The 14,804-nt window shown below is 53.1% G+C and overlaps 2 protein-coding genes across 7 annotated transcripts in view; both read right to left on the reverse strand.

Moving 5' to 3' along the window:
• Window positions 1-2,296: 2,296 nt before the first annotated feature.
• On the reverse strand, window positions 2,297-7,280 carry SLFNL1 (schlafen like 1). The gene is made up of 6 exons (XM_058679648.1): window positions 6,401-7,280; window positions 5,343-5,919; window positions 4,145-4,156; window positions 3,344-3,841; window positions 3,030-3,173; window positions 2,297-2,594 (listed from the first exon to the last, which is right to left on the reverse strand). Exons 1-6 carry the CDS (start codon window positions 6,475-6,477, stop codon window positions 2,466-2,468), a joined length of 1,437 nt encoding a protein of 478 aa, XP_058535631.1. The 5' UTR covers window positions 6,478-7,280; the 3' UTR covers window positions 2,297-2,465.
• A 1,587-nt stretch (window positions 7,281-8,867) lies between these two features.
• SCMH1 (Scm polycomb group protein homolog 1) overlaps window positions 8,868-14,804 on the reverse strand; it is a 188,664-nt gene continuing 182,727 nt past the window's right edge. For 3 of the 6 annotated variants that reach the window (XM_058679670.1, XM_058679662.1, XM_058679657.1), the window contains 3 exons: window positions 10,899-11,041; window positions 9,849-9,963; window positions 8,868-9,140 (listed from right to left, as the gene is read on the reverse strand). In XM_058679670.1, coding sequence (XP_058535653.1) covers window positions 9,112-9,140; window positions 9,849-9,963; window positions 10,899-11,041 — 287 coding nt within the window. In that variant the 3' untranslated portion in view covers window positions 8,868-9,111. Of the gene's footprint in view, window positions 9,964-10,898; window positions 11,061-14,804 lie in introns of all 6 variants that reach the window. The other 3 variants (XM_004591523.3, XM_058679680.1, XR_009247464.1) reach the window with 2 other exon arrangements.

Consider the following 14,804-nt stretch of genomic DNA (forward strand, 5'->3'; position numbering starts at 1 on the left):
AGCAAGGACTTGACTCTAAAACAAGTTCCTGCCCATCAAAGATAGTCCCAGCAGAGCCAGGTGCTGTGGTATAGCAGGCAAGCCATTACCTGAGATGTCAGCATCCCAAATGGGTGACGATTTGAGTCCTGGCTGTTCCGCTTCTGATCCAGTTCTCTGCTAATGTACCTGCCTGGCAAAGCAGTGGAGAATGGCTCAAGTACTTTGCACCTGCACCCATGTGGGAGACCGTAAAGGAGCTCCTGACTCCCCGCTTTGGCCTGGCCTGGTCCTGACCTTTGTGGTCATTTGGAAAATGAAGCAGAGGTGGAAGATCTCCATTTCCCTTTCTGTAACTTTTCCAAATAAATGTATCTTAACAAAGTCAAGGAGATGGCCACAGCTGACCAATGGATAGGTGCTGACCATCTGCATAATGTTCTAGAGAAAAGGGACACCAGCCAGCTCCTCAGAGCTTGTTAAAAAAACAAAAGCCAAAGACAAGGACTGGAGCTGGGACTCTTGCTGTGCCCTGCCATGCATACACGCTCTGAGAACTGCTGCCTGCACTCACAGCACTGAGCCTACCCGTGGGTGCTGCTGCCCTGACAGACACTGGGCCAGCCTGGAGAGAGTGAGGGGATGTGGAAGTGTCAGGGTGCACATGTCTGTGCTTAGGTTGGAGCCTTGGACCCACCCTGGGCTGTGTCCTTGTGGGTAAGAGGAAGCAGCCCGGGGAGGACACCTGGGTGCCCACAGAAGGGCTGTGGTGCCAGAGTTCATCTGTGATGTCTGTTCCATTGGTGACCAAGGGCCTCTAATCTGTGAAGTGGAAGGGGATCAAGTGCAGTGTGGTTCCCAAGCCCCTTTTCTACACAACACTTAACAAGATTCCTGGAATTGCTATTGGCTCAGATTCCCGATTCAGGAGTGTCCTTTATTAAGGACAACACATTTTGAATGTTGAGTGACAGAGGAACTAGGGCTCCCATCTGCTGGTTCACTGTCCAGATGGCCTCAGTCGCCAGGGCTGGGCCAAGCCGAAGCCAGGACCATCCTGTTTCCCGTGGGGGGTGGAATCCAAGCTCCCCAGCCATCTGCCCAGTGCCATCTTGTGCACATGAGCAGGAAGCTGGCTTGGAAGCAAAGTATCTAGGACTCAAACCGGCACTGCAACAAAGGGTTTGCTGCAAAGTGGTGGTTTAATTCACTGTACCGCCATGCCAGAGCACAGTAGCACCCAAGTGGGTGATGCCACGTTCCAGTGTTGGTTCTGAGCACACTGTAGGGGTCAGCATGGTTGACCCTTGACTGTTGCACATGTATGTGTCTTAGTGTGGGGAGAATGAAAAATTTCCTCAAGAGCACAGGCCATCGAATGCACAGACATGTTGAAAGGAGGTGTGGTTGACAACAAGAGTGGATAACAGGTGAGCACAAACCTGACGATGGTGAGGCCTGTGGTGGTCTGGAGAACTGTGTTCCGGTGGGGGGAGGGGCGCAGCCAGGGTGCTGCTAAGGCCCTGAGGCAGGAGGGCATGACTGGGTCGGAGGAGCTGGAGCAGGCAGGGGCAGGATGTGAGCCATCTAAAACTACGGCCTTATTCTTGAAATGGGGATCTCAGAGGGCTCTGGGTACTGGGGAGACTGTGCTGATGGAGAAAGTGGAGGAAATGGACAGAGCAGGAGTCCTTTCCAGGGGCCAGAGGAGGTATGGAGTGGAAGCTGGACCTTGCTGGCACAGGTGCTGCCCTTAGGGTACTGGCCCCAACCACTGCCCTACATAGGGGATTGTGATGCTGAAGCAAGAGACAGTACCTAGTTTCAGTCCCCTAGAGAGCCTGCCTGGCCGGCTGGGCTCTCACCCACAGCTCTGTTAGCAGCCCACCGCAGGCTGTGGCTTCTGGCCAGTAGGAGTTGGGGGGGGGGGTCACTGGTTGCTATGGGACACACAACCCAGCAACATCTGACCTGCCACCCAAGAGTCTTGGGAAGAACCACTTTGCCCCTGGTGTGTGCAGTTTATTGTTTATTAGGGAGCTTGGGTAGCCTTATGTCCCCGCAAGTGGGACCCAGAAGCCATGTGTGGCCTCTGGCCCTGTCAGCATCAGTTACAGGCCTCACCCCCTTGTAGGGCTCACCTGAAGGGACCAATCCCTTTCTCACATGGTCCAGTGCAGATCCCAGGCTGGGGCAAGATGAGTGCTTCATGGAGGCCAGTACTGTTATAGCTTGGCCCTGGGATGCCTGGCCACATCTTCATAAGCTCCGTGGCAGTCATGTGGAGAGCAGTGTCAGCTTGGGGCCTGTTTGGGGTTGGAGTCACATGGGGACCATCCCATGTGTAGTGGTGAGGGATCCAGGATGTGGGGTCTCTGCCCACCTCCAGGTGGCTCACTGGGGTGGCATTCAAAGGACTCGGACCCGAATGGGAGCTCCTTGGCTCTCCCTGCCAAGTGTGGGCACCTGTCAGCTGCCCCAAGGCCTCACAGGACACAGCAGGTGCAGGAGACAGGCCAGAGTCGCCGCTGCTGTTGCCGTTGCTGGAGCTGCTCCTTTTCCACCGTCAGCACCTTCACCTTCTCCTCCAGTCTGCCCAGCTCTGCCATCCACTTCTGAGGGGACAGTGTGGGAGCAGATGGCCAAGCTGCCAAGGTCTCAGGCTGCCCACCAATCACCTGTGATAGAACCTGAGCCCTGGTTGGGATGGGGAGTTGGGGTTTCTCAACTAGGGGGAGCCAGACCTCTTGGCCATGCTGTTTCTAGTTAGCCAAGGGGTCCCAAAGGAAACCACCCACGTGTGGGACTCCATGGTGAGGCCATCCTCCTTGGCACCCCTGTCCCCTCCCTTCCCCCACTATCTCCTTGCCCCCTGCTTTCCCCCATCTCCTTCCTCCCTCTTAAAAATGCTCCACTTGTGGCTGTGCTCCTGTCCGTTACAAGGTGAAACTGGGTGTTACTTCAATATGAACCATGCTGTGTGGTAACACAGGACCCGGGGCACATGAGAGCTGTCTTGGGGCCTGGGATCAGCTTGGACCCCTGCTCACCTGCCGGCACCACTGCTGGATGGCACTGACAGACAGTGGGCCCTGGATGCTCCCGTCACGGCGCAGAAACACCTCGCCCTGGTCTGTCTCGTAGAGCTGCGGCTCACCCTGGGCCTTGGGGGCGTGCACAGTCAGGCGCAGTACCTGGGTAGGGCAACCATGGTGTGTTGTGGTGCTGCCCCACGCTGCGGGCAGTCTCCCACTCACACAGGTGGCCCCTCACTGCTCTGCAGCCCCAGAGACCCATTCCCCCAACCTCCATGGCTGTGGTTGTCCTGAGTGAAGAAGGGTGACAAGGCAGACCGCAGGCTCACCTTGAGGGGGCTGTTGGTGGGAGCGGTGCTGACGACAGGAATGAAGGTGAGGGTGTAGGCATCAGGGAAGACCTGAGGTCTGAAGCCCTGCAGGATGGAGTCCACCAGCAGGCGCGCCCGATCCTCTTCACGGTGGCTGCAGCGGATGCCTTGGACACGGCCGCTGTCTTCCACACCCACAAGCAGGCTGCCACCCTCACTGTTGAGGAAGGCGCATGTGTAGCGCCGCACGTGGTGCTTGAAGGCCAGGCTCAGGTACTCGCCACTACCTCGCTTGAACTCCATGTTGCGCGTTTCAGTGCCCAGGAGGGCGCCCTGAAAGAGCCGCTCCTGTCCCAGGATCTCCTGGTGGACAATGGCGCTGTCGGAACGTACGCCACTGGGCCGGTGCTGGGAGCTGTGCTGCTGCCAGGCCCGGGGCCTGCTAGGAGAGAGGCCTGTAGGCCGAGCAGGTGGCTGGAACCCAGAGCCAGGGCTGGGGCCGCAGTATTCCTCCTGCTGGGCATGGTGGGGTAGGAAGAGGTCAAGAGCAAGGTGCATGGGCTGAGGCCATATCAGAGCCCCTCCAGCCTTCAAGAGACTGCCAGAACCCTGGCCTATGCCTGCCACAGGCATCCTGATGTACCCTTCCGGCGCTTCAGGCCCAGTGATGCCCTCACTGTTAAGGGAGGTGCATGGGAGAGCCCCCACCTATGCTTGAAGGCCTGGTTCATGTGCTTGCTGCTGCCCTGCTTGAGTGCCATGTTTTCCACTCTTGGAGCCAGCAAGGGGCATTGCTGCCAGACCCAAGGCTCAAGCCACCTGTTCCTTGCCCTGCTGGGCTGGGCTGTAAGTGGGCTGTGGAGCCCAGGGCGGTCAGGAGAAGAGATTTCTCCTTCCTGGGGTTGGAAGCTGGGACACCTGTTGGCTGAGCTTTCCCATGTGGACTGCAGATTAGCTTCTGATGCCCAGAACCAGGTCCTTCCAACACTTCTGTGATGGCTGCAGGTCCCTGAACTGTGGGGTGATCTGAGACCCCCACCTAACTCCTTGGCCCCTGAAACCTTTGCAGACCACTGTGCCTGCCCACCCCCTCCGTCCTTCCTGAGGTCATTCCTCTGGTTTTTGTTCTGTCTGGGGGCTTGGGCATCATGTTCTGGCCACTTTGCAGATTGCAGGCCCATTCAGGTCAGTCCCTCACAGGTCTCACGACTCTGGGCACTCTCCATCATGCCCTGCTCACTGACCCTAAATGCCAGTCTGATAGTTACTTCTGCAAACATTGCTGGCTTCCTGCTGTTTCCAGATCACCAAGGTTCTAGGACTGGGAGCTTGGCCTGGGCTGGGGCAGGGAGTGAGAGGCATACTCCCGGTCCTGCAGCCACCCAGTTTGAGAATCTGGTAAAGCTGTCATACAAACGTGCAATCAGCACACATGTGTTATTTTGTTAACAGTTTAGACACCACAGGTGTCTCCAAAAGAAGTCAACCCAGGTGTCCTGGGGGTGACCTGCCACTGCCCTCCTGCTCCTGTGCCCTGACTGGGCCATGGTCTCTATTCTGCAAGGGCTAGGCCTGCAGATTCCTTCCTAACTCCATCCTAGCTAACTACAGCTGTGGCCTGAGCCCCAGCGACTTGCTGATGTCTACATAATGCTCCCTCCCTTCTGCACAGTGTACCCAACACCCCTCTTTGCAGGTGCGCCCTATTTGCCATGACCTTCCCCTGCCCACCTAGCTCTCTATAAGCCAGCCTGGGTCCCACTTTATTTAGCAGCTCTGTACTTTCTGGACATGTGAGGGAGACTGAGAAAGGCTCAGACCTCTGTGGGTCTGAGGGCACCCAGGCTGCAAGGCTGTAAAGTCCACAGGGCCTGGTGAGGGCCCCATGTGGCTGCCCAGCTGGGGGCACATGGTGAAGGCCAGCGTTGTTCTCTGAGGCAACCCACTCTGCAGGCCACTGGCAGCCAGGCCTGTCCTCAGAGTGGGGCCTTGGTGGCCTGCTGGGGAGTTCACTCACCTCCCTGTGGCTTGTGGGTCCCCGGCCCTCCGTCAGTACCAGCTCCTTGCCGCGCACTGCCAGCTCCTTGAGAATCCGGTGCTCCTGCCAGGCCAACTGCAGGCGCCAGGGGAGCGAGGCCAGAGTGGCCTTGGGCGTGGTCACCTGCACCAGTGCGTAGGCCTTCCCGGGCCGCCGCACTACCTCAATGTCCTCCCGGGCTACGGGCAGCTGCAGACGCTCCAGAGTGTCCCGTAGTAGGCAGGCGAGCACGGGCACGGAAAACTGGGGGTTCAGGTGGCCCACATAGAGAGTGTGTGCGCTGGGCTCCACCTCCAGGCTGCAGTCCTCGGGTGGGGGCTCTTCTGGGGGTAGGGCTGGCAGGCGCTGCTTGCTTGGGGGCTCCGTGGGATGTCCCACATCTAGGTGCATGCTGATCTCTTTTTGGGGGTCACGGGAGGGGTCGGCCTCCGGAGGGTTTGGAGGGTCCTTACTGCTGGCTGTTCCATCCTGGACCCTGGGCTCCACAATTAGCCCAGGGCCTCCTGGGGGACTTGGGGGTGCCAAGGCTCCTGGGGGGCTCCCACCTTGGCAGAGGCTGGGTAGGGCCAGAGAGAGAAAGAGGGAGGGAGGGCCTGGCATCTGCCCTTGGCCTAGGATGAAAGTGTCAGGCAGGATGGAGCCAGCCTACACCCTGTGGGAAGACTGAGGGGCAGAAGGGATCAGAAGCCAGGTCCTAGAGGGCCCCATCATATCTTTTCACTTCCTCCCCTTCCTATTCTACAGGCTTGGGGGGTTTCCTGCCCACCAGAAGAGAATCTGCACCTCTAGACATCCAAGACACCTATCAGAGAAGGCCCTCTGGAGAAGAGGGCACAGCCCAGCACTCGGCAGGCTGGCCAGACGCCCCATGGCTGCTCTCCCTGCTTGGCTTATACGCCGCTCTGAACCCCTAGCCTAGCTTGGACCCTCTTTTTGGTTCAGTGAGCAGGAGGGGGCTCTTGTGCCTCCTACTCGCAGCCCAGGAACCATCCTCCCCAGCCAGGTGTGTCTACACCTTTAGTACTCCTGCAACTCACCCCCACACCAATCTCCGCTTTGCGTGGGAGCTGCCACTGGCCTGTAGCTTTTCAGATTGGATCCTGGGAGCCGCCATGGCTGGGTTGGGGCAGTCAGGGTAATCAGATACGCAGAAAGAGGAGGCCCATGAGCTTTGGGTCCTGCCAGCTCCGGAGGGGTAGGGGGCGTGAGGGGTGCTGGCCCTGTACTCCCACAGCTCCCACGGGGACACTTGGGAGGTTAGCACTGAGACCCAAGGTTATAGGCAGTGGGTGGGGCCTACACAACCACCTCTGTGATCTCACTAGAAACAACAATGGCTTCCCAGGCAGCCTCAGATAGGCAGGCCTGTGGCGGTCAGGCAGCAGGAGCACTCCTGTGCTCCCAGTGGATTCTACCCTGGGAGCAGACAGAGTGCCTGCCCACCAGTGCTTTGTTAGATGCTGGGCAACTTCCGGAACCCCAGGGCTGAAGATGTGCCTGCCCTCCTGTAAAGCCTCCGCAGGCCTGGTGCCCACGCAGCATGCCAGCTGCCACCTCTAGGGCCCTGCTGCCCGAAGCCTCTGCTCCTACTTCCAGACCCTGGCTCTACTGAGCACTGACTTCTTTTGAGATGGGTCAAGATGAACAAGTGGACTCCAGAGCGCCCCCCATACCAGGCCCTTCTCTATGCCCCAGAGGTTAGGGCAGCCAAAGTACAAGGTCAACAAATCCCTCTCCTTGCCTGTTGAATTTGACCTTTGATTACTTTTCTAGTTCTGTTCCCCAGGAAACCAGATAAACGTGGAATGTCAACTGTTTCAAGACAACATTACTTAGGGTAAAAATGCCCTCTAATGTGTACAATCTGTTCTTGGTGCTCCAGGGGTCAACTACAGATGCTGGAGAGAAGCCATGGCCTTGGGCTTCCAGAGTATAGCGATCCAAGCGGGCACAGCCCTTGCAGAAACCCTGGACACTAACTGGGCCTGCTGAGCTGCTCAGGACTCTGCATCTGGGGAGCAGGCAGCGTCTGAGGCGACATCAGCCTTCGTCCTGCCCCGGCCAGCTCAGAGCTCGGTACCTGAGCTGCCCCCGGATAACTGAGAAGTGCTCCCAATGACAGTGGCTCTGTAAGGACTGCCCTGCTGGCTTGGGGGCAGCATTGTTCCTGTCTGGGCACCTTTATGGGGAATGCCACACCAGTGCAGCCTGTCAACACTAAAAGGTCAGCTGAAGCTCATGGGAGTAGCAGGCAGAAACATGGATTGCATCCCTTAGTAGCTAGTAAGTGCTGGGCAAATCACTTAACCTTTCCCAGCTTTAGCTTCCCCATCTGTGAGGGTGGAGGGTGAGGAACACAATAGCTAACTTTTGGGGTTGTTGTGAGGTTTAATGAGGCAATACACACAATTAACACTGTACTCCACTCTAAGCCTTCAAAAAAAAAAAAAAAAAAAACCAGTCTGTAAAGTACTACTCTTGGTGATAAGAGGGTTGGGTGGTGTGGGGCCATTGTGTCCCATCAGGCCCAGCTTTGACATCTGTCTGGCCTGTCTACCTATGCCAGTGTTACTACCTTAGTCCTTGTGTCCCCTGCAGTTCACTGCCAGGTACAGTGAAGTTCTCTTTGGGAATATCCTGAATGAATGGCTCCTCCTGGGCCCCAGTGCCTGGGACTGTGTGGAACACAGGAGCTGTTCTGGTTAGCAGCCTTGACCCTAATGGCTTCCTGACAGCCATGTTAAACCTCACAATGGCTAAGTGGGAAAAGTCACAACTTGTCACTGGTGATAGCCACCTTCTCACAGCGAAAAGGGCCCAAAGAAGGAAAGTGGCAGATACAAAGCTTTACAGGCAGTGCCAGAATCTCTGTGAGACCAGAACCCATGCCTTTGAGTCAGGTTACTTGGTTTCAAACCCCATCTTGGCACTTCCTGCTGTGGAGACTGAGAGAACTCTAATTCACATAAAGCAGGCTATGTGGCCCATAGTAAGGAATGCAGAAGTGCTAGTATTGGGTTAGATCTGGTAGTTGGGCTGCTGCCTCCTCCTGGGGGGCTCTGTACCCTCCACAGGGTTGTGTCTCTAGGTTCTGGACTCATACCCAGCCCCCAGTCAGTGCATGGGGCATGGCACAGGCCTGCCCTACATTCCTCCTTAGGCCTCCGAGGGTGACAATGGACATAGGCACCGGGGCTTCCTCCTGCTCAGCCTTGTGTGGCTGCTACGCACATCACAGCCAAGCCCCCTGCCAGCACAGGCCTTTCAGGGCAGGGTGTGCATGTATGTGTGTGTGCCTCTGCCTTCCGGGACACTGGGACCTCTGTGTGCCTCTGGAAGATGGTCTGCTCTGAGGGATTGCTAGACTCAGCAGAGCTCTTGGGGAATCATTGTGTCTGAACTCCCTACTTTATAGATAAGAAAACCAAGACCAGGGGAAGGGGAGAGAGCTGCCCCGTGAATGTACAGCAGTTTGGCTGTCGGCTGACTGAGAAGGCACTGGGAACCATTTTTTTCTTTTATTTATAAACAAACTGGCATCAAATCCAGATGGCAGCGGGAGTAGCTATGCTGTGGACTTGCTCACGGAAAGCACGTGGCTAGTGCAGCGGACAGAGTCACTCAGCTGGAGACCTTCCCTCCTGCTCCACAGGTGTTAGGGTCATGGAGCCTAATCTTCTTCACCAGCATTTATGGCCAGGGCGGGGAGCTGTGGTAAGGAACATGATGCAAGGGGCTCCTCCCATGCCTACAGATGAGGCTTGGCACTGCAAGGGACTATTGGGGAGAGAAGGGAAGGTTGACAGGGACCCCCTTCCTTCTCCAGTGCTAACTGCTGTGGCCAAAGCCTTATGGGGTCATCCATTTCCAAAACAAAGTGCCCTTGGGCAGTGCCCTCTGAAAGGACCATGACCATCTGGAGAGGCCTCTGGACCCAGCAGGGCAGTTTTCCTCCCACTGAGACCCAGTGACTGGTATAAGAGGATTAACCAGAGGGTTTGCCAGAAATAATAAATTAGCAATAGAAGACTTTTTTTTTTCAAAGTTAGAGATCTGCACCATGAGTTCAGAGTCAGGGTGTCTGATGAGAAGGGAGAAGCCAGGGGGCAACAGGGTGCCCCAACAAACCAGCAGGTGGTGAGGGCATGGGCACAGTTGCCAAGCCAGGGCCTGTCTTCTTAGGCCCCAGGGCTGGCTTCTTCCTCCCACACTTAGAAGGGCTCAGTCTAAATTCCTGATGAGAGGCTAGGCTTGAAAAATAAATAGAGACCTCAGAGCGGTGACAGGGCTGAGGAGAGAGCCCTAGATCCTGAGTGTTCTCCTCCTCAGTCCTTCATGGAAGGACGTGTCATGGTGGGAGGGGGCAGCAGGGGGCACCACACAGCCTGCTGGTGAGCTGAGGTGGCTGGAAGCTCGCTGGGTGTGGGGTGAGCTGATGATCCTTCTTCCTGGGAGGCAGACTCTCCCTCTGCTCTCAGAACTTGCCCTGCTTCAGCCGATCGATGTGGTAGGAGAGCTTGAGGGCAGGCCCCAGTTTCAGACCCATGTACTTCATCATCATGTCGCTGCGCAGTAGAAGCAGGGCCTTGCCATCAATCTCCTGGGGGAAGAGGGGCAGTGCCATCACAGACCTGCATGATCTGACCACCCCAGGTTCTGAATAAAGGTCACCCACGAAGGGCCAACCTACTGTGACATGGGCGCCTGCTATCCTTACCTTTCATCTTGAAGAATGCTCTGCCCCAGATATCCACCACAGACCCCACCCAGTTAGACTCTTCACACATTCCCATCCTTCTCCTTTCTCCACAGCCTAAGAAGCAGTTTCCTTGCCCTCCCACCCTGTTACTCGGCTCAACCCCACGTCTTCCCAGAAGCCTCCGCTGGTAGTGAACCTGTTTCACCCTGACCCTCCACTGCTCCTCTATGGGTCCTCATCTCTCCTGAGTGGTAGGGTCCCCTTCTGTGGGCTGGCAGTGAACAGCCACTCACTGAGCAGTTGAGAGGCCTGTGGGTTCAGCCCTTTCACCTGGCTGGTGTGGGCAATGTCAATAATCAGTGAAAAGATCAGAAACTGGAGGGTCCTTAGCAGAAGAGCACTGGGCTAGAAGGGAGTGAGCTGGAGCCCCAGATCATGAGGATGGATCCAGAGCAACCCCCAGCTGTGGAGCCAAAGGGCCGCTTGCAGAGCTGGGCGGGTAGAGGACCGGATGCTAACAACACTAGACAATGGGGGGATACTTTGTGAGAGACTCGTTAAGTTGGGCTGAGGCTCCTGAGTCAAGGCAGGCAGATGGAGAAGCAAATACACCAAGGAAAAGACATTGCTATTCCTGGAACCAAATCCTTAGGCCAAAAACACTAAGAATGTGGCTGAGTCTATTTCTATACCAGGAGAGTCTGTCTGTTTTACGGTGTCTCCTATTTAAGTCCCAAAGAACCTGATCAAATATACTTCCCATACCCTTTAAGAAACTAAAAGCTGTAGAAGCAAATCTTTAAGCAAACATGGCAGAGGTCAGACAGGGCACCTACGTGTTTACGAAAGAGGTCAGCGTGGGGTCCAAGCTGAGGGTCAACTTCCCGAACAAACTGCATCACGTCCTCGACTGTCCAGGAGGAGGGGTCTCGGCCACTCAGTCTAGAGGCATCCCGGCTTTCCAAGTAGCATTCCGACCCTGTGGGACAGGAGGGCACCTACTGTAATGAGTGGGGACCACTCTTGAAACCCCCTGCCCACACACTCTTGGCACATCTCAATGACCTCCCAGGTGATAGTAGTGCAAGGGCAGAAGCAGGGGAAGTGAAGCAGCTAATGGGAAAGTCTGATCTTTGTTTTCAGAGGCTAGATTTGATAATCGGAAATGATCTTGAGCTTTGCTCTAAGGCTTTGATTCAGCCTGGGGTACCAATGAGGGTAAGGTAGGGGGCTGGAATAGAAGCTGACTTTACTTTGGCTCTGGGGACCACTTCTAGAGACCCTGGCAGACAGGCAAGAGAGAGATTCTTGGGACCTTGGGAAAAAGAAATAAAGTGGTGGCTAATAGCCTGGGTCCTCTTCCATGGCCTGGAGAATAGGTGACATCACTATAACCAGATGCACTAAAGGTAGCAAAGAATTTTTGCCTTGGTTGCTAGGAATCGCAGTGCCAGTTACACTGCTCAAATTTTTATCTTACTCTTACCTCCAACAAAACTCCTCCCACTTCTCTTTGAGACCGGGCCCTCTGTATTTTGACCATCACCTATATTTTGACCACTTGCAGGTATGTCCTCTCTGCCTGGAATGTGCCCCCTGTATCCCTGCAGTTTTTTCCTTCTGTCTAACCTCACTAAACCAGTCTTGCCTTCAAGGACAAACTCTTTCATGAAACATTTCCAGTCTCACCTGAATCACAGAGTGTTATCTCTTGCTTATAGCACATTTGGTAGATTTTCCCGAGTAATTAGTTCTCCATAAAGCAGCCAATGGGACCTTTCAAAACCATTTAATTGAATCAGGTCACTCCTCGCTGAAACCCTCACTTTGATGGCCTCCCCTGGATCAAGAAATGTACCCTGAGCTCCTTGCCAGGGTCTCCGAGGCATCCCATCACCCTGCCCTTCCCATCTTTGTTACTACATTCCATACACATGTCTACCTGCAACTCACACGACTCACTTACACTCAGGCACACTGACTGCCTCTCTGATCCTTGACTTCTCTGGGGTGGTCTTTCTCCACCACAAGCTCCTTTCAGATTCTGGAGCTCATCACAAACACTGGTTCCTCAGGGAGGCCTTCCCTGATCACCTCATTGAGGCAGGCAATTCCTCAACAATCACTCTCAAAGCTCCCTAGTTTTTGCCCCTTAGAGATATCACTACCTAGAGTAATTTTATGCATTACTTATTTTATGCTTATTACCTACTTTCTCCTTACCAAAGATCAGCTATTTTGCTCTCTGCTATGTGTCCAGCACATAGAAGAGTGGCTGGTTTCTTAGAGCAGATGATCAAACATGTTTGTTCAATGACTGAGTCTGTCATTTACAAGTACCTTGCTCTGCTCATGTCTACATGCTCAATACCCGGAGATGTCCTGTCACAACTATCAAATAGTAGTGCTAAAACACACTTGGACATTAGAAAGACCTGATCTTTAACTGTCTCCTGCAGAGGCTAAGATTTTCCTCTTACTTTCTCCATTCTGAGTCCCACATCTAAAATTCAAAGCATACTATGCCTGGGAATTCTAGTAAATTGCCTGTTAATCTTGCAGTTTGCCATTGCCCAGACCAGGATAAAGTGTGCGAGAACAAACAGGAGTAATTAGAGCCACAGAATCCCAGATAGCTTTTAGAGGTGTCAGTAGACAGGAAGTTGAAAGGGCTCATTCAGTTTTGCCCTCAACAGCACACTGAGATGCTGAGGGACCAACCACAGAGAGACTGGAGAGAACAGGGAAGATTCTGCATCATTTTAGCCTATTCCTTTGATCAGAGGCTTGGAATCATGAATACATGCAAACACACATTTATGCTCATATATATATATTAGTATTAATATATATATAAAACACACATGTACTTCAAGCAGTTTGTGGAAAATGGGATTAAAAGTAGCATTTATTCTGGTATAAAGTATTCTGAAATTCATGCATATGAAGAGACAAAAAATGCATATCATGGAAAGCCAATGTACAACTTCCAAATTTTATTGGTACTCATAATCTTTTGCTCCATTTCCCATGAACTTTTTGAAATACCCTTATCTACATAGGCTATTAAGTGAGTATTTTTTTTTTTAAGATCTTTTATTAGAAAGGCAGATTCACGGAGAGAAGAAATAGAGAAAAAAATTCTTCCATCTGCTGGTTCACTCCCCAAATGGCCATAACGGCTGGAACTGAGTTGATCCAGGAGCCAAGAGCCTCCTCTGGGTTTCCTATGTGGGTGCAGGGTCCCAAGATTTTGGGCCACAAGCAGGGAGCTGGATGTAGAGCAAAGCAACCAGGACATAAACCAGAGCCCATAAAGGATCCTGGTGCTTGCCCTCAACAAGCAGATTTAACCATTGAGCCATTGTGCTGGGTTCCAAGGAACAATTAAGTTTTAACAGGAAGGTCAATACACTAGGATGAAGTGTATGTGAGAGGAAGTGATATAACATCCAGAAGACAGATATGGATGTGTGAGGCAAAGAGAAACATGGTGGTATAGATAATAGACCTTGTAGGCCACTGGAGAGCACCAGTTTTTGTGAGTGAAACAGATAGGTTTTGAATATAGGAGTGACATGTACCCATTTGCAACAAAAGGGATTCTTCTCATAGTCCACATCACTAATAAACCTTAGCAGGACGAGGAGAAAAGCAAGGCAGAACTGTTCAAAAGGGAGCTACTACAATAATTCATGCAAGAAACAAATGTAGCAGAGATAAAAAGCGGTCTAATACATGAAAGGACTGCATCATAAAGAACCACATCACTGTCAACTCATTTGACTTTCAAACAGTATTATTACTATCTTTAGAGAGGAAGAAAGTGAGGCCCCAAGGGTAAGGTGATTTGCCTGAGACCACATAGCCAGTTAGCGTTGTTAACTAGCGCATAGCTAGTTAGATGAGTTAGTGTTGACTTTCTATCACAGGTTGCCCTATCCCTGTGTGTACAGTTCCGCTGCTCTTCCGAGGAGGCCAGTTCTCTCAGACCAAGAATGACTAAGGCCTCAGCTGCTCTACTTTGGATCCAGTTCCCTGCTGATGGCCTGGGAAAGCAGAGGAGGATGACTCAGGTCTTGGAGCCTCTGAACCCACAATAGCAGACCTGGAAGAAGTGTCTGGCTCCTGGCTTCAGCTCTGGCTGTTGTGGCCATTTGGGGAGTGAGCCAATGGATTAGACTGGTTTTCTCTGTAACTATGCCTTCCAATAAAAATTAAAAAACAAACAAACAAACCTAAAGAATGACTAAGGCCATGAGGAACATACACAGAGCCCAGACTAAGAAACTCATGCCTGATCATCTGTACTGATGAAATGTGAGAAGAGACAGACTTGGTTTTGAGTGGAATCTTCTATAGCCTATGAGATTCTGCAGGGCCAAAAGATGATTTGGCCATGATGTGGCAGACCCATAGTGTCCTGGAGGTAGAGCAGTGGGACCTAGGAAGCAGCAGTGCCAAGAGAGGCAACCTCTCATGAAGCACGATCAGAAACAGAACCCTGGGGAAGATTACAGTATTAGCAACTTCCCTCATACCTGGGGGATGGTTTAACTTTCAAAATGCTTCCATATCCCTACCTTCATTTGATTGTGGAATAGTTAATGCTCCTGTGGAAAAATCGGGTTGGCATTCCCATCTCTGTTTTGCCTATGACGATGACTTGGGGGATGAGATGAACTTCCTCATATCTCAAGACAGGAGGCTGAGGCTAGAATTGAAGAACCTGGATGTTTTCT

Source organism: Ochotona princeps, chromosome 2 (assembly GCF_030435755.1).
Source record: "Ochotona princeps isolate mOchPri1 chromosome 2, mOchPri1.hap1, whole genome shotgun sequence".
NCBI lineage: Eukaryota > Metazoa > Chordata > Mammalia > Lagomorpha > Ochotonidae > Ochotona > Ochotona princeps.

Coding starts and splice junctions, on each gene's coding strand:
- SLFNL1 (XM_058679648.1), bottom strand. CDS start 6,477: ATGGCGGCTCCCAGGATCCAATCTGAAAAGCTACAGGCCAGTGGCAGC. Junction 3,174..3,343: donor CCACCAACAGCCCCCTCAAG/GTGAGCCTGCGG, acceptor TGCCCTACCCAG/GTACTGCGCCTGACTGTGCA. Junction 2,595..3,029: donor TCCAGCAGTGGTGCCGGCAG/GTGAGCAGGGGT, acceptor CTGTCCCCTCAG/AAGTGGATGGCAGAGCTGGG.